The sequence below is a fragment of the Sceloporus occidentalis genome, unplaced genomic scaffold (assembly GCF_023333645.1).
Source record: "Sceloporus occidentalis isolate IW3139 unplaced genomic scaffold, rSceOcc1.0.p SCAF_226, whole genome shotgun sequence".
Lineage (NCBI taxonomy): Eukaryota > Metazoa > Chordata > Lepidosauria > Squamata > Phrynosomatidae > Sceloporus > Sceloporus occidentalis.
Window position 1 is genome coordinate 1,234,191 of NW_028317206.1, and position 17,960 is coordinate 1,252,150.

The following is a 17,960-nucleotide window of genomic DNA, read 5'->3' on the forward strand; positions in this document are numbered from 1 at the left end:
CCTAGACATTGTTTGCTAGCAGTAAGCATAACTTTGGTTCGAGAGCCGCATTACAATGAAAAAATAAATTGCTTGTCATACTATGGAAAACCAAATACCCTACGGTGAAAAAATCTCCCCTGATTATGTTCTCAAGTACCTGCTTTTGCTAAGCCGCCGAAAGGCCGTGATGTAATATTGATAAAGCTTTGTTTATTCAAACCCTTTTTGAATATTTTGAAAGCACGCTGATGTTTGGTTGCATGCTAAGCTTCGCTACTGTTCGAGAGCTGTTGCTCCATCCGTGTATTTGGCTAGAGGGCTCGATGCCAAAAAGAACAGGTTCGACTTGTCCGGGAGGATTTACCCCCCACCCAGTAAACTGCATAACTGCCTCGGAGGTCACAGCAGAGGTCGCGGATGAAGGTTCTTCAGTGGAACAGCAGCACAAGTGTATCGGAGACAAGCGGGGGGAGCAGTGTGTTCCAGACACATAGTAACGCTCCAAACATGACTGCCACTCATGTAAAAAACACAGCCTTTTAACTCGTCTTGTGTTGGCTGAGTGCTTAATAATTGTTTTTTTTTACCTAATTACACCATAAAGGGACGCCCCGGCCATCATATACACTTACATACATATGATAGATGCCCATAAACTTTTTGTGGTCTCTCCATTTACATTTGCCCTTTTACACCCCCCCCCCCACCAATATGCTGTATAGAAGATGCATTTGCCCGAATGCATCTCCTTTTTCGGCATATACTCGCCTGCAGTCTGCGCCAATGCTGGCTCAGCGAATGCTTCAGGTGGTGGCCTGCTCATAACCTACTGCTCATACCCTACTGCTCATAAGGGTTTTCAACCCTCCAGTGCTTTCCTCCACCTGATTTGCTACTTCAAGCAACCAATCAGTGGAATGATTCATTGAACCACGAAGGAAGAGGGTAGATTTGAGATTTTAAGATTTCTTCTTTACTGGGGGTGTCGGGGACCATGAGCTGTCCCGTTAACCCCCACGCTGGACTGCTCACCTTTCCTTATGGTGACCTTCAATTTTTGTAGTTTGTTGTTACTTTAAAGTTTATACGGCTGGATGACTATGCTGGGAATTCGTGTTTACATATAAAATAACATATTCAGGGAATTGGTAACCTACATGATATGTTACCGGTACGTTCAGCACTGTGCACACTTGTGGTTCAAACCTTGGTCTGTTTTGGGTTCTTGAGCGCTGTCATGTAAAACCCTAATGTGTAAACCTCAAAATGATTTCTTTCTTCTGAACAGGGTTTGCTATAACTGAAGGGGCCGTTGAACTCTGGGCTACGCATGTTGGAAAGTGGGTCCTTATTAGAATCTGCAGGGGGTCTGCACTGGGAACTCCCTGGGTTTTTGCTTTTGGGTCTCTGGTTACATGACCAGATTCTTAGCACGATCCAATCTACATATCTTCCTTCCATTCCTTGAGGGCCTACATCTACTTTGGAGGTTATGTACAAAAAGTGGTGATCGGACAAAAACAACGAAACCGCGCGGCGATTGGACCGGAGCAACGAAACAGCAAGGCGATTGGACCGGAGCAACAAAACAGCAAGGCGATTGGACCGTAGCAACGAAACAGCAAGGCGATTGGACCGGAGCAACGAAACAGCAAGGCGATTGGACCGGAGCAACAAAACAGCAAGGCGATTGGACCGTAGCAACGAAACAGCAAGGCGATTGGACCGGAGCAACGAAACGGCGTGGCGATTGGACCGAAGCAACGAAACGGTGTGGCGATTGGACCGAAGCAGCGAAAGGGCGTGGCGATTGGACCGAAGCAATGAAAGGGCGTGGCGATTGGACCGAAGCAACGAAAGGGCGTGGCGATTGGACCGAAGCAACGAAAGGGCGTGGCGATTGGACCGAAGCTACGAAAGGGTGTGGCGATTGGATGATTCTGTTGGTTGATATGGTAATAAGACAACTTTTCTCTAAAAAAAACCCCCCAAATAAATAAAATGCTAATTTATTTATATCTAGAACCCTGAACTTTTTTTTTTAAAACACAGAAAAGGCTTTTTTGGTCATATATATTGGTTTCACGTTGAGGAGTGTATTATCCGTTTCAACTGAATTTGTTCCCCTTTTTAAATACTAATTATTAATCGGCAGATATAAATATGAGTTTGCAAAAAAAAATTGGTGCTGGCAGTAAAAAAATTAAAATAAAAAAACACAGAAAATATAACTTATTTAACAAAAGTAACCAATTAGTTTAAAGCCATTTTGGGGAAAAAGCGATTGGAGATTAATTAGTAAAGTTTGGAATGTGCGACGGCGATCATGAATGATTGGCAGCAGCACATGTGAGAGCAGCTGCTGGGCGGACGCTCCGGGCCCCCGGCTCAGTTATTTCCAAAAGGGCTTAAGGGTTCCGTGCTACGTTATACTTTTACCCCGGTTGGAACTAATTACCTGCCTGCGCAAGAAATCTCTGGCTCGTTTCCGTAACAAAACACATTGTGGGGTATCCGAGGAGAAAAAACTGCTGGATGAGAAAGGGGTCTGTTCTTTAGAAGCACTCAGATTGAACGGAGCGGGGCGCACGCCCCTTACCGGATAAAGCACTCTATAAATTTGCCGCATTCGCCGCAAAACACTCTCAGCATTTCTGGGCTTCTGTTCCTTTGGCTCAGAAATTTGGATTTGGGGGGGGGGATAACCTGACTTGCCCCCCCCCAGAGCTAAACACATTTGTGGTGGTGGTTGTTAGGATTTTACTTGTCTTGGACGAAAGGCAAAAAAAATAAGTTTGGAGAATATTGGGCTAAAAAATCAGCCGTTCAAGAATAAAGTTTCTTACGCAACTTTATTTAGAAGAATCTAAAATTAATCAGGAGAGACTGAGGGGTCTCAATATGTCGGGTTTAGGGAAGAGAAGAGAGAGACATTAAGCTATTTGAGAACAGACAGGAGGGAAGTTTAACACTAGATGCTTAGATGGAATGGAAGAAAGTTTTTTTGTTTTTTTTTTGGCTTTGCTGAGAGGGTGGTAGATAAGTGGAACAGCCTCCCAGCAGAAGTGGTAGAGAGCCCACAGAATTTAAACATGCATGGGATAGGCATATGGCTCGTGAATCTAAGACGAAACCAACGACTGATTAAGCAGGAGAAATGTGGAGACTAGATGGGCCGGACAGGGGCCGGTCTGTTGGCAAGTTGTGCGCGTCTATGGATTGACTTGCTTTTATTGTGCTTTGGGAATCGGTTTTTAAAACATTTTGTCTGTCGGCGACCATTTGAGCCTCAGTACCCGCCATCGTTTGGTGAAACACCTAGCAGACGCGTTCTGTTGCTTGGCTTTTCGCGTCGGAGAAGAGACTCGCTCCTCTGCTGCTATTGGTTGAGCCATAACTAGGTTTTCATTTCTACAGCAGACATTCTCTACATCTACAGTTATTCATTACCCCCTTTTGTACCAATATCTCGGCCATCTAGCCGCATGTCCCTTTTTGCAGCTAGTACTGCCCAAAAGACACCATTTACCTCTGAAGAAGCCTTACGGGGAAACGCGTCGGGTCTTCCTCACGTTGTGTTATTGACAAACAAGCATTATATCTTGTTTTAGGCTTTACCCGTCACTTTTATCCCAACGGAGCATGTTTATTTATATTATTTAACTTACTATTACTCCTCTATATTGTCAACCTACAGATTCTGTCATTTTTATCATCTTCGTGGCCAGGGGTGATTAACCCCCAACTGGCTGCTGTTTAACCCATCGAGGGTTACATATAAAGAACAATTCTGGAACACAATAGCAGCCAGGCATTGTATCCATGCTTAACATCCTATGACTCTGTGCCGACCCTGGATTTGCCGGCCCCCTAGGTGGAAAAAGTAGGTGAGGCAGCTTACGCTGATGATACGGGGCTTGGATAACATTGGAATGTCCAGAAAAGTAGATCTAGCCCTTTTATCCGAAGAGAAAATAAAGTCTTTGGCTGAAGTTGATACATTTTGGATGGAAGACGAGATCTCTGAGGTCCCAAAAGCCAAAAACTCAATTTTCTCTTGGTGTAAAATCGGCTTTATCCTTTCTTCTGGACATTCCAGTGTTTTCCAAGCCCCTTCTATCCTCAGCGTGATGAACTTGAACGAAAGACTCCATTGGAATGTCTAAAAATATCCGATTGTTGACCTCCAAGGAGCGAAGGTGTCTTCTCGGCAGAGCGGAGATTATCAGCGATACGTCGGCCGGCCGTGTTTTTTCTTTGCTGAATAAAAACCTTTGGAGAAAATAATCGCGGCCCATGAGTATCCGATGTTACTCATCATGTATTCCACGCTGAAAACGGCGGCCTCTTCGCGTTTTAAGTGTATTCGCCATGAAATGTCGTTCCAGCCGTTGGTGTGAAAAGCGCGTACCCGTTTTACAACACATCTGATCCTCGTCAGTCAGGAAGGGGATTAAAACACGCGGTTTTTTTTCTCGGCACACGGATAATGACGTGTTAACGTACAGATGGAAAATCTGAGATTTCCATCTGTCATTGGGACTATTTTCGGGAGCCCCGCAGAAACCCCCTGTATCGAAAAGGTGTAACCAAATACCGGCTGTTTTCTCGCTTCGTAACCAGAGGGTGCAGCGGAGAAGCGCTGGACGCTTGCCTGCCAGGGGCAGCTGAGCGAGAGACCCTCCGCCATGATCCTGCCCCAAATGCCTGGCAGTAAACCCCCTCTTATTATGTTCCTGGTTCTATAGTGGATACGCGTTCTTTCCTCTATATGCGTATCCATCGTGTCTCATCTGAAAGAGGCTCCCCGGTAGTTTCATGAATACGTTATAAAGTTACTATTTATGCAACGGCTTGCTACAAATACCATATTGGCCAGGTTATAGGCCACACCCCTATTTTAAATCTTTAAATTGGGGGTGTGGCCTATAATGGCAGTGGGGGTGTGTGTTATATATTCAGAATGGCGAGCGGTGCATTTTTACCGCTCCTGTGCTGAGCCAGATGAAGTTAAGCATTTCCGGTAGCGTGGTCCGTCGGTAATGCAGTCCTCGGGCAACGAGAGCTGAAAAATAGTTCCACCCTCTTTTTTTTTTTAGTAAGATGGTGCATCATGAATTAAGGGGAGGGCTTTAAAGTGTTGTATTGTAGCCCCATACTTTATTGCCTTTTTAAGGCCCCCCCTCCTTAATTAATGATGCACCTTAGTGCAGGACCTTAAAATGACTATAAAGTATTTTATTGTCGCCCATGAAAAGGCACCAAACTATAAGAGTGGGGCCTATAATCAGGACAATACGGTAATAACATATTCTGTAGGGCAATAATATAATGTCCGTTCTGCTGGAAGCTGGATTTATAGGTTTCAGGCCCTTGGCTTTTAATGCCGAGTCCCAGTCGAGGATCTGCACATCTCCGTCACGTTCTGAACCACATGAAAGCCAATACCCCTGTTGCCTTGGAAACGCCCCTGCCATATTTTCCTATATGAATTTCAAACAGTCCCACCTCCTGGAACTTTTTGTTTGTTCATGAGCGGATTTGACTAACAAATGATTACGTCTTTGCTTTAGCTGCCCGTTCTCTCTTAGTGTTCGCTCTCGTCCTTTGGCTTCTATGCAAATAGAAAATGACGTCCGATCCTAAATCTGTCTCCTGACCTTCTTGTCAACCCTGTGTGATTTTTTTATTCACTAGGTGTGACATCCCTAAAACCAGTGGCGACTCTAGAAACAATATATAGGGGGGCACACAAGATACCACAGTCAAACTGGGGGGGCATTCATAATTTCCAAAAGTAATGTGCTATGGAATTATACTTTTGTTATTGGGCTAAAATAATACGTGATCATTCAACATGGGAAGCCTGGAGCCACAATTGAGTGCGACTAATTCTTGAAGAAAATATTATAACACAATAAATAACTTTTCCACTAAATGATTTCAGGGCCTTGAACGTTTTGTCCCCTAAAGTCACTACAACTTCAGGAGGGCATTTTATCTCTGCATAAATATAAATTAAATAATTCCTACTGTAAGTTAAGTGCCAGGAAACAGATGACCAAACACACACACCAACACAGGCTCTGTCACCCCGACACCCAGACACACACACACCAGGACAGGCTCTGTCACACCAACACCCAGACACACACACCAACACAGGCTCTGTCACACCAACACCCAGACACACACACCAACACAGGCTCTGTCACCCCGACACCCAGACACACACACACCAGGACAGGCTCTTACACACTGACACCCAAACACACACCTTAGGACAGCCTCTGCCACTCTGACAACTGAACACACACACCAGGACAGGCTCTGCCACACCAACACCCAAACACACACCAGGACAGACTCTGGCACACCAACACCTACACACACACACCCGAGGATAACCAAAAACACACAAACAGCAGGACACAATCTACGTTACAGACATCTACATCAGGATGGATTTTTCACACTGCATTGTCGTTTATACCCCCCTTAGTGTTTTTGCCCCTTGTGTATTGATGCCCCTGCTGCCCATATATATTAACATTAGCCCCAGTTGCCGATAGCAGGTATAAATCAACACATTAACACACAAACCAAGCTTTGCATATATAGATCAACTGAAATTAACTTGTGATCTCAGCACTGAAGGTATATATCAAATAAACAGAATCAGACATACAAATCCTGTATTTGCAGGTATACAATAATAATATATGAAACGTAGCATTGCAGGTATAGATCAAATAAATACATGGAAACAGCATTGCAGGTATTAATCAACTGAACAAGACATACAAACCCTGTATTTGCAGGTATACATAAATAATGTATGGAAATATATAGATATGGATCTACAGAATAACACAAAAACCCAGCTTTGCAGGTATAGATCAATTGGAATTCACATAAAAACACGTCATTAAAAGGTATATTTAAAACCCCCTAAATTACAGGCATAGATCACAGGTTGCACACCCCAAAGCCAGCCCCGGCGTCCACACTGCCCACACAGCAATCACACTCCTATCATACCCAGGCAACCAGTAAATGCTGGTACCTAGGCATGATGGGACTGTGCTTGCTGTGATTGCTGTTAGCAATCACACTCCTATTATGCCAGGTCAGCCAGTACATGCTGGTACAGGGTGGCTGTAAGTGATGTGTAGACCCCATACTGCTGGCAGCATCAATACACAAGGGGGGCAGCTAGCTAGGTTTCAGCATGTACTGGCTGACTTGGCATGATAGGAGTGTGATTGCTAACAGCAATTGCTAACTGCGTTCTCTGGTACTGCACAGAGGAAGCAGGACTGGAGCAGAGTCATGTGAACTCTGCTGGGTTCCACTTCCTCTATGCAGTACAGAAGACCCTCCCACAGGTAAGTAGCAGGGCTCGAGGTGCGGCCCGCGTAAGATCAGTTGCCCTGGCTGCCGATCTTACGCGGGCCGCACCCTCTCTCTCCTCCGCATTAATAAATATATAAATAGATAAAAAAGACGGGATTTAAAGTCGCATTGCGACTTTATTCCAAATTCGGCGGGGGGGCAAGGATTAACCTAGGGGGGGCAATTGCCCCCCCCTTGCCCCCCTGTAGCAACGCCACTGCCTAAAACTGCAGGTGATCTTCAGGATTCCTCAGAGGAACAAACATGTTGGTCTAGCGCCCGACGCCCGGGACATGCAGTTCCGGGCGCCGGGCAGGCAGCAGGGTTAGGATACAGATCCCCCGCAGCGGTGCAGGGGACCTGCATCCTACTCCCCGATACGCTCAGACAGCCTCCCCTGCCAGCACTTCCCACGGGGGGGGGGTGCGGCACGGGAGGTTGTCTAAGCGCATCGTGCAGACGTTCACCGGCAGCGGTGACCGTCCGCACGATGCGTTTTACCTCTGCCCCCAAGACTTACCAGAGCAGACTCCCGGGTGTCTTGCAGGGCCGGCGGGGGACATCTACGCAATACGCGTATACAACTTCCGGTGCCGGCACATCTGCTGAGTCCCGGCACCGGAAGTTGTATACGCATATTGTGTAGATGTCCCCCGCCGGCCCCGCAAGACACCCGGGAGTCTGATCTGGTAAGTCGGGGGGGGGGGCAGAGTGGCAGCATATCTCGGGGGGGGGGGACAGTGGCAGCATATCTCGGGGGGGACAGAGTGGCAGCATATCTCGGGAGGGGGGGGACAGAGTGGCAGCATATCTCGGGAGGGGGGGACAGAGTGGCCTATATAAAAAAAATTTTCTTTAAAAAAAGCACCAAACTTTTAGGGTGCGGCCTATGCACAGGGGCGGCCTATATCCGAGCCAATACGGTGTATATATATATACACACACTATATATACACAAACTACCGTTCAGAGGTTTGGGGTCACTTAGCCACTTTCATGGAAAACAAGGACATTTTTGGCTGTAACATCATCACAAAAGGGTTTTCTAACCATCAATCAGCCTTTTAAACTTAAACTTAGATTAGCGAACACAACAGGAGTGATGGGAGTGATAAAGGGCCATTGGAACACAGGAGTGATGGGAGTGATAAAGGGCCTCTGTACGCCTATGAAGATATATAAGATTTTTGCTGGGAATGCTTAATTCTCATGTGACACAAAAGCAGGCACTGATTGGTTGTAGCTGTATAAACTGTAAAAGCATCCTGAAAGTTCACTTAGAGGAAAAGAATATGTTATTCTGGATTGAAACCAACGCCTTCAACTGTAAAAAGAATGGTAAAATTCAGTCTCTCGTTTTTTTACAACCTACGCGAGGATTGCCATTCGGTTACCCGTCGTTTATCGCTGACATTGAACCCAGCTCCCCTAGCTTTTCTTGCTTGCTTCTGGTTCTGCTCTTATACACAGCCCTCCATTGTATTACGTTCCTTTTTAATATCGTAATATATCACACTTTCAGCAGCCTGTACAGTATCCTAATGCCTGAGAAGCCCCTCGGGCACAGAAAAGAAACGTATACGTTCTCCAGTAAATATGTCGGGAGCCGCATGTTTTGTGTAACTCAATGTCCGGCGTATTCTGCTATGCGGCTAACGCACGATATTCCAACCGCAGCGGCTTTACGTCTCTCTGAGGGTTCTCACTCGGAAAAACGGAGCCGTCTGTCGGTTCTGCTGCTAAGAAGAATAACAGGAAGAAAATAACTGGAGAAGAAATTGAGCAGAAAGAGCCGTGGGCTTCCTATGAGATTATGTGGCCCCTACTCGTGTTTTAGCGGTCGGAGGGGTCTTCCAAGTCTGTGATTAGCGACTTGTTTGGCCCCTCCATGTTTCTGCTTGTATCTTAGTTTTATGAACCTCATTGGTCACAAACTGGTTAAAGGAGTACTCTGGCTTTGTTTTAATGTTAAAGGGACAGTTTACTGGAAAAATAAAGCATGAGGTAGAAGCTGCAGCGCTGCAGCTGCCCTCCTTCTCCGTGGTCTGACGATTCTGAGCACTGATTGGTTGCTTGAAGCAGCCAGTCTGTGGAAGGAAAGCTCCGCCATTGAAATCTATTTTTCATGGACTCTAATGCATTGTTACTGTGCTATGTAGTAATAATTATTTAGTAATAGTATACTCAATCTGTAGTGGATATAACGTCCGGATGGGCCGTTTAAGACATTTGGGGTCACTTAGAAATGTCCTTGTTTTTGAAAGAAAAGCACATTTTGTCCATTAAAATAACATGAAATGGATCAGAATTCCAGCACAGACGGGGTTAATGTTGTAAATGACTATTGTATTTGGAAACGGCTGATTTTTTTTAATGGAATCTCTTCATAGATGTACAGAGACCCTTTATCACTCCCATCACTCCTGTGTTCCAATGGCCCTTTATCACTCCCATCACTCCCATCACTCCTGTGTTCCAATGGCCCTTTATCACTCCCATCACTCCTGTGTTCCAATGGCCCTTTATCACTCCCATCACTCCTGTGTTCCAGTGGCCCTTTATCACTCCCATCACTCCTGTGTTCCAATGGCCCTTTATCACTCCCATCACTCCTGTGTTCCAATTGCCCTTTATCACTCCCATCACTCCTGTGTTCCAATGGCCCTTTATCACTCCCATCATATATATGTGTATGTGTATATATATATGTGATACATGTGATGTCATTAATGATGGGTGGTGAGTGAGTGCCCTCTGCAGGGCATGTAGTAATTGAGTGACAATGCAATTGCCTCCAGCTTGTCACAATCATCGGAAACGTGTCACTTCGCCATTCCAAACGCTAAAATTATACCGGATCGCTGGGAGAAATCAGAGAGCCACTTAAATACCCTTGTAGATAATTCCTACAGTATTCATGTTCTCATTCAGAACAAGTATATATATATTTGTGATTTGTGTGCCCCTTTTCCCTGTTTTTTGCTGCTTTTTAGGATTGTGGATTTCTCCTCCCCAGTATGACTTTTATGCCGTCCTTTGGAAAACTCACCGGCTGCCTTGCCACATTTATTTATTTACCAAGAATTTATCGATTTGTGTTTTGTTACCTTGTTGCAAAAAAAAAAAAGAAAAAAAAAGACCATTGAATAGTAAAAAATAAATAATGGTTACAAAAATAAAAATATTTGCAGGAAAACATTTATGCAGATGTTTTAGTTGGAGATGGAAAATGAAGTATTTTGTATATGTATTCAGATATATATATATATTTGTTGCATACATCCCTCTATTTATTTTAAGCAAAAGCCTTCTTGGTCTCTTTACTCTGGGGCAGCCAGTAGATATGGAACGCTTGATGATCTCCGTTAGAGAGAGGTGGTTTCGGCGTATTGCTGTCCGGTTCCTTTGCATTGTAGCAACCTCTGTGCCTTTTTTTGGGTAAACGTAGAAGTTCCAGGACACGTTCAGATGCTTAGATGTAGTGTAAGAAAGTATTTCTGCCTTCCAGCGGGGGTGGTAAAGGTTAATCCAGTGAAGTTATTAAGACATGCATGGGATAGGCATTCTGGATCAAGACCAGGGTCCAAGTGACCTCCTACAGCAGCTGAACATATTGCCAAAAATATTGGGAAAAGAGGCCTTTAACTGCCATGAAGTTGGGGAGGAAGAACTAAATAGGCTGATATAGATTTTTATTTTTATATACACGACCATTCAAAAGTAATGGGAGTGATAAAGGGCCATTGGAACACAGGAGTGATGGGAGTGATAAAGGGCCATTGGAACACAGGAGTGATGGGAGTGATAAAGGGCCATTGGAACACAGGAGTGATGGGAGTGATAAAGGGCCATTGGAACACAGGAGTGATGGGAGTGATAAAGGACCATTGGAACACAGGAGTGATGGGAGTGATACAGGGCCTTTTTACACCTATGAAGATATTCCATAAAAAAATTGAATATATCATTACAAATAAAAAAAATATATAAATATATATATATATATATATATATACACATTACATATGCACACTACCATTCAGACATTTGGGGTCACTTAGAAATGTTATTGTTTTTGAAGGAAAACCACATTTTTTTATATTAATTTAAATATATATTGTTATTTTTTTCCAGGGTCAGCATATCTCTTCTGTGACAATCCCAAAGCTGGAGGAAGTATTATATCAGTACCGGCCTCTTCATATAGAGACATACGGACCATCAGTTCCACAAATAGAAACGCTGGGTAGACAGGGGTAAGTACAGTCCGCTGTGTCGCCCGATGTGCGTTTCACTAACCACTACACATTTGCGTTAACCTGTTTACTAATGTCTAGCGTGCAGAAGACACCCGGCCCCAGAACCTTTTCAGAATGGGCAATAAATATGAAAAGTACTGAGTTAAAATCTCTGTTGGTCCGAAACATATTTACGAAAAGCAGCATAGATAGAACTCCGACAGATAACAACCTGACGCCCAATATCGTTAAATCAGAGTGGGCCAGGGAGCTAGCGCTTCATACTTTGCCGTAACCAGTCTGGACCATTAAATATTCCGACCCTACTGGAGATGTAACACAGGATAAGCCTCGGAAAAGGTTGGCCGTTATTTTATCTGTTTGTCTCCGACCACCTATGGTTGGTCCCAATTTCGTAATTAGATGCAGGTGCGATTCCAGATGTTGCCTGGTCCTTTGACCCTCTGATACCTGCTCCATCCCGAGTGCTGTCACCCGATCTCTCGTACGCCATGAACTCTGCACTTTCGCTGATCGCGTTGTCAGCCGGCAAACCTAGCAGATGTTTACGAGGGGGATTTGTTCATGTTAATTGCGGATTCTCGTTAGTACATAGGGAGAGCGTAATTCAATTATCTGGCCTTACTCCACGCTGAAGGATGTATGTTTTACTTAGGAAACTTGTTTTTTTTTTTGGGTTATAAAGTTAAAATTACCCCTAAGCCTGCGCCAGATACTAGGGGAAGTCCCTTGTTATTTTTGGGATGATGAATGCACCTGACCAGAGGTCCTTAAAGCCCTATTAGTCTTTCCACAAGTTAAGCCACAAAGGAGTCGGATGAAACCAGAGACGCAGAATAACAAGTTCAAATTTGTGTATACAAATCTTCATCCTCTAACACCAGGAAGATGTGATTCTTACAATGAAGAGTTTTTCTTAGGGCAGTCTAAAGGTCAACGAAAAGACGTATTACTGTAATTGCATAAAAAAAAATAGTTTTCAGGAAAACGAAGCCGTTTTCTTTTTTGAAGGCAGTTCTACCATTTACACAGCTTAAGCTTCTAAGACTGCAACGCACTACTCATGTATTTGTGTGCAAGCTCTGTTATTTTAGGAAAACAATAGAACGGCTCAGTCTTAATCACCCAGCAGGACTCTCTGACTAATGAAAGTCTATGGAGGAAGGGACTTCATTGGCATAAAGCATCGGCTCAGCGCGGTGTTTGAGCCGGGAAAGTCACCCAAAATATCACGGCGGCCTCCAGGTCTGCAGATAAAAGGAGGTTATTGGGGGGAAATGAGATAAAACCAGGCTTTTGTCAACTATATATAGAGTTGGGGGTTATGTGCAAGGGGAAGAATATTTTTAGTGTGAATTCCCCTATAAGTTATAGGTGGCAGAAGGAAAAAACATGTGCTATTGAAACCATATGTAAATGAATGTAAATCCGAACCCTAGCATATAATCATCTCTGCAGGGAGTTTGGATAGACAATGACCTACACAGTCAAAGGAACTTGGGATTCTCGCAATGGTTTTGTGTCTTTATAGAAAATTGGTGGAAATATTTTGACCTTGGAATACAGAGTTGGTTTTGGGTTGTAAGAGCCGGAGGTCTGTTTGTCCGATGGATAAAACAGACGTCTGGAGTTATACGATACCACAGAGGCGGTATTGTGGAGAACCAGTTTTAAATAATAGTAATTTTTAAAAATAAAAAAAAAAAGAAAAAAAAAAAAGCGTGTTTTCCGATTCAGAATGCGCTGACACTTCTTTTCTTTTGTTGTCTGCGCAGTAAATAAATGCGACAGTAGTGTCTGATACCATTTCTAATGTATTACATTTATATAAGGAATCTGATTCCCGGCACGATTACAATATGGGAAAGGGAAAGTATTTAACAAACACAATTTAAAATGGCCATTAACACATAGAGGTAAAAGAAGGGCCTGCTCTTATGAGCTTACACTCTATTAATGAATGAGTAGAACCCAGTCATTCCTGGTCACCTCTGCCCTCTTCAATTGTTATTATTTATTATTAGCATTTAATTATTATTATTAGCCATTAATTATTATTTATTATTATTATTATTATTATTATTATGATTATCATCCATCATTGACTATGAGCTGGGATGTCAACCGGAAAAACATCCGAGTTGAACATAATTCAGGTTCAATGCCCGTCTGTGTTTTGGTCCCCAAAAAAAATGCGCTTTACATTTTTAAAATATTATTTTGAATATTATTTATACATTATTTCAATATTTTTAAATATTTTAAATATAAAAAAATATATATTTTTAAATATATTTAAATCTAAATATTGTATGTTTTTAAAGCCTGTCTGAATTTTGTTTTATTAAAATGTAGGTGTATTCGTGTGAATATATATTCAGTAATTATTATGGGGACAAAAACATTGTTTTAAACAGTTTTTTGTCTTTTTTATTAGATTTTAGCGGGATAATTATGGTTATTAGGACATAAAATATCAGTGCAAGAACCCCTACCGTGTCTATTTCAGTTTATCGTGGGGTAAGCTTTAGTTTAGCGGATGCATTGTAAAAAATTAAATTACCGGCGTTTAATTTCCCACCAACAGTCCAGTGACAAAGTACAGCCTACCAGAAAATACAACTTCTTAACCAAAAAAAAAAAGAAAAACAACACAAAACAGCAGGGGTATAAAAATGGAGAAAGTCAAATGACATCATTAGCGACAAACCCCCCCCCCCCCGGGGGTAATTGCCCTCCCCTGTCCATTGAAATTATAGGTATAATGCATATGAAGCAAAGAGTTCTGCCTCCTCCACGCCCACCTGGGGGTATATTGTGGGCTCTTTAACAGTAAGGGGTCCCTGGGGTGCTATAAATGCAGAGAATATGGAAAATGTTTGGGGGGGCTCTAGAGGAAGTCTGTGTGTACGGTGGAGTTATATTAAAAGTTGGCTTGTGCTGCAGCACGCCGCTAAATTAACCTCAAAAGCAGCCCGTGACGGCAAAATGTCCGCTGTAAATGTTTTTGTTGGCCTTTTCCTTCGATATTAACTCATCGATCTAACGTGAGCCTCTGTGCTAGGAATGCTCGTCTGGCAATGGCGCTTTTTTTTTTTTTTTTTTTAATGCAATCATGGAAAAAATATGTTTCTGCTCGAAGCAGTTGTCAAACAAGTTTCTTTCATCGGCAATCAGACGCAAGGCAGCTGAATGGGGCTGTTTAGTCTGGAAGGAATGCCCGAGAGATTCGAGTCACTGTAGGAAATGTAATTATACCGAACGCTCGTTTTGTAGGGTGGGCTTTAACGTTGTAAATCCCAATGTTTATTCTTAAAAAAAAAAAAAAATAATAATAATAATAAAAAAAAATTTGTTAAAAAAACAAACGCGTTTCAGGACAGCGGCGTTTAATCTGCGGCGTGACTTCACGCGGCTGCGGGGTTCCCCACTTCTCACTAGTGCAAGGACATGGACTTCGTTAAAGTAGAGGAAAACGTACGGTTAGCGGGGATATACCTTCATTCCTAAGGTATCTTTGACTTAATTGTATCTCACGGGAAGCCAAACTTTTGCTGCCACGTAACAAATAAACGACTTTATGTTCTTTCCTTTGCACAGATCGCTTGGGCCGCGTGAACGTCTGCGTTCCGCTTTATGCTGTCGCCGCCGGGACGTACCTTTTGTAACTTTGCTCGATTTGCATCATAATCTGGGTTCTGATTCTTATTTAAAATACCACCACGCTTCCCATTTTTAGTATTTTTTTGTGTGTGTGTCACTTCCTCGCAAATTAGACAAATAGGCTTAACGTTTTTCATTCCAAAAAGAGTGATCTGTGAAACAAAAAAAAATTGTAACGTTAAAATGTGTTTGTGTGTATATGTATGTATAGTATGTGTGTGTATGTGTGTATGTATGTATACTGTGTGTGTGTGTGTGTATAGTGTGTGTATGTATAGTACATTTGTTGGGCTAGAGTAATTCTTGCTGGGAGTCATGTGACATAAGAGAAAGCCCTGATAGGCTGCAAACGTTCTGTTCTTGGCGTATTTACGCATTTGGAACAACTGAGGAAACAACGTATTTTCTTTATCTTAAGTCTTCGTTTCATAGAATAATGACGGAGGGGCTTCTATGAACGAAAGAGGAGCCTCTTATCGTTCATTGGCACATACACGGTTAATTACTAGATCACAATTATATTCAGATGATCGGTTATAACGATGAACCCAGAACTTTTATTATTGTTAAAGAAAATGTCTCTTACGTCACCATTTTCTCAACGCGTTCAACTAAAATGTGTAAATCTCCATAGAAATAACTATTTTTTTTTTTTTTTTTTTATATATTTACCGGCGCTATTAGGCTCCCGGTAACGATCACCACAACCTTTGCTTTGGCACAAACCTGGCACAGTCTAAAACATCAGATATGATCGTTCTTAGCACTTAAATTACTGCTTGGAAAGGATATTTGGGTTTAAAAACCTGCATTTCAATCTTCCAAGGGAAATTAGTTCTTTACTCAGGAGATAATACAGACTATTATTATTATTATTGGGGGGGGTTCAGCTAGATTTATAGGAAACTATATACCGGTGTATATATATTACAAACCTTTAATGAGAGGGGGAGGCATGGTTTTTATTTCTACAATTTCCCGAGGTGCCGGGTTCCAAAGAAAACTCACATTTACACGAGTAAAACTAATTAAGTGCACAATATATATTATACGGTCGTAATTCACGGATTCTAAGAGGATTCCTCCTTATTGCGTAAGCTGTCTGATCACCCAAGCGCTAGGTGTTACGCGGAGATATGTAGCCAAGGCTGGATTTATGAATAGGCACCCATAGTGTGTCTAGGGGTGAATGACTACCCCTGTGAACCGGCCCCTGCTTCCATCGGAGAATTCCAGGCTATTGGCCGCCATCAGCGCTCCGGACGTAAAAGGTGTTGGGAACCGAGTATCTGGGCAACGTGTCTTGCACTGAAACATTGTCTCGATGCCCCGTGTCTCTGCAGCCCAAGCAAACATGGCTGGCCCAGAGAGCTTGGTGGCAAATGCCCTGTCTACTAGTGACCGGCGCTGGGAAGGTCACCGAAATTGACCCAGGACAACAGACATTTAGAGCTGGGTTCAGGTTACTCTATTTATCAATTAACGGCCAAAGGTCAAGTTGGCTGTCCCAAGTCGAGCTTACCCGTCTCATTAAACTGGCTCGTGTAGAATGAAGGGCAATCACCGCCCTATCTTTCCCAATGAACGCCCAACAAGTAGACATTAGAATGTTGCCTCGTGGTGGTCACCACCCTACCCAAGGCTTATTACCCAAACAAAAAGCGAAACTATGTTTTCGAAGAGTGAGAATAAGAAGGGTCGTCTTGAAAATGCGCCGCTATAGAACAGAAAGAAAATTCCCATGCGTTAGTAACGGCCAAACTCAACCCTAATAATTGCAGCGTGAACGTTAGAGACCTTCCTTTGTGTAAAGTGAAACCCTTGATAGGAAGGAGATGGAACAGAGATCTCTCGTTGGATACGTTTCTTAGTGTTTTGTGTTCTCCACCACATGGATATTAATGTATCACAGGTAGAAAGATACCTCCAAATCATTATTTATTGTTTTATGTAGCGCCTTCATATTCCGTAGCGCTGTACAATGGGTAGACAGGACATAACAAGTAGTATATAACATAAGAATTTGACTTACAGAAACTTACAGAGGAGGGCCCGGCTCAAAGAGCTAACAATCCATCAAAAGAGAGGTGTAATAAAACATTAATCGCAAAAGGTTTTATTATGCCGGAACTTCCAGAGCTTTGGCGTAGAGAGTGCGTCTTATTTTACCGTGAAAAAGGGAGAAAGTACGTTTTAGTAAATACCACCCGCATATCAGGTTACTGCATTAGCATCTCCAATTTCTTAAAATATGTATTACTTAAAAAAAAATAAAAATATATAATAATAATAATAATAGTATACACAATGTCTTATTTATGACCCGATTTGTTTCAATATAAAGATTAAGTTATCACCTTTCTGCATCTTGTATTAAATCCAAAAACATTCTATAGCCGTATTTCATCGTATTAATAAAAATAGACAAAGATTTTAAACGATTTTTGGACCAAAACAAACAATATATCGTCCTCTCTGGTAATAAAAGTGAAGCTAAAATATTACCCAGTCATCAGTTTTTAAATATGTATTTTTTTTATAAATTATCTATATGTGGGTGCTGTAAAGTGATCTTTTTTGCCAGACAATATAGTTTTTTTCTATTCACAAAAGTACAAAATAATTGAATATATTAGTTTGTGCCTTAAATATATATATAAT

At 42.5% G+C, this 17,960-nt stretch overlaps 1 protein-coding gene across 1 annotated transcript in view; it reads left to right on the forward strand.

Annotated features, from left to right (window-relative positions):
• Nucleotides 1-17,960, forward strand: part of LOC149276757 (CDK-activating kinase assembly factor MAT1) — a 43,171-nt gene that overhangs the window by 18,028 nt on the left and 7,183 nt on the right. Inside the window, exon 7 of the mRNA XM_089503346.1 lies at nucleotides 11,512-11,633. Coding sequence (XP_089359472.1) covers nucleotides 11,512-11,633 — 122 coding nt within the window. The remainder of the gene's footprint in view (nucleotides 1-11,511; nucleotides 11,634-17,960) is intronic.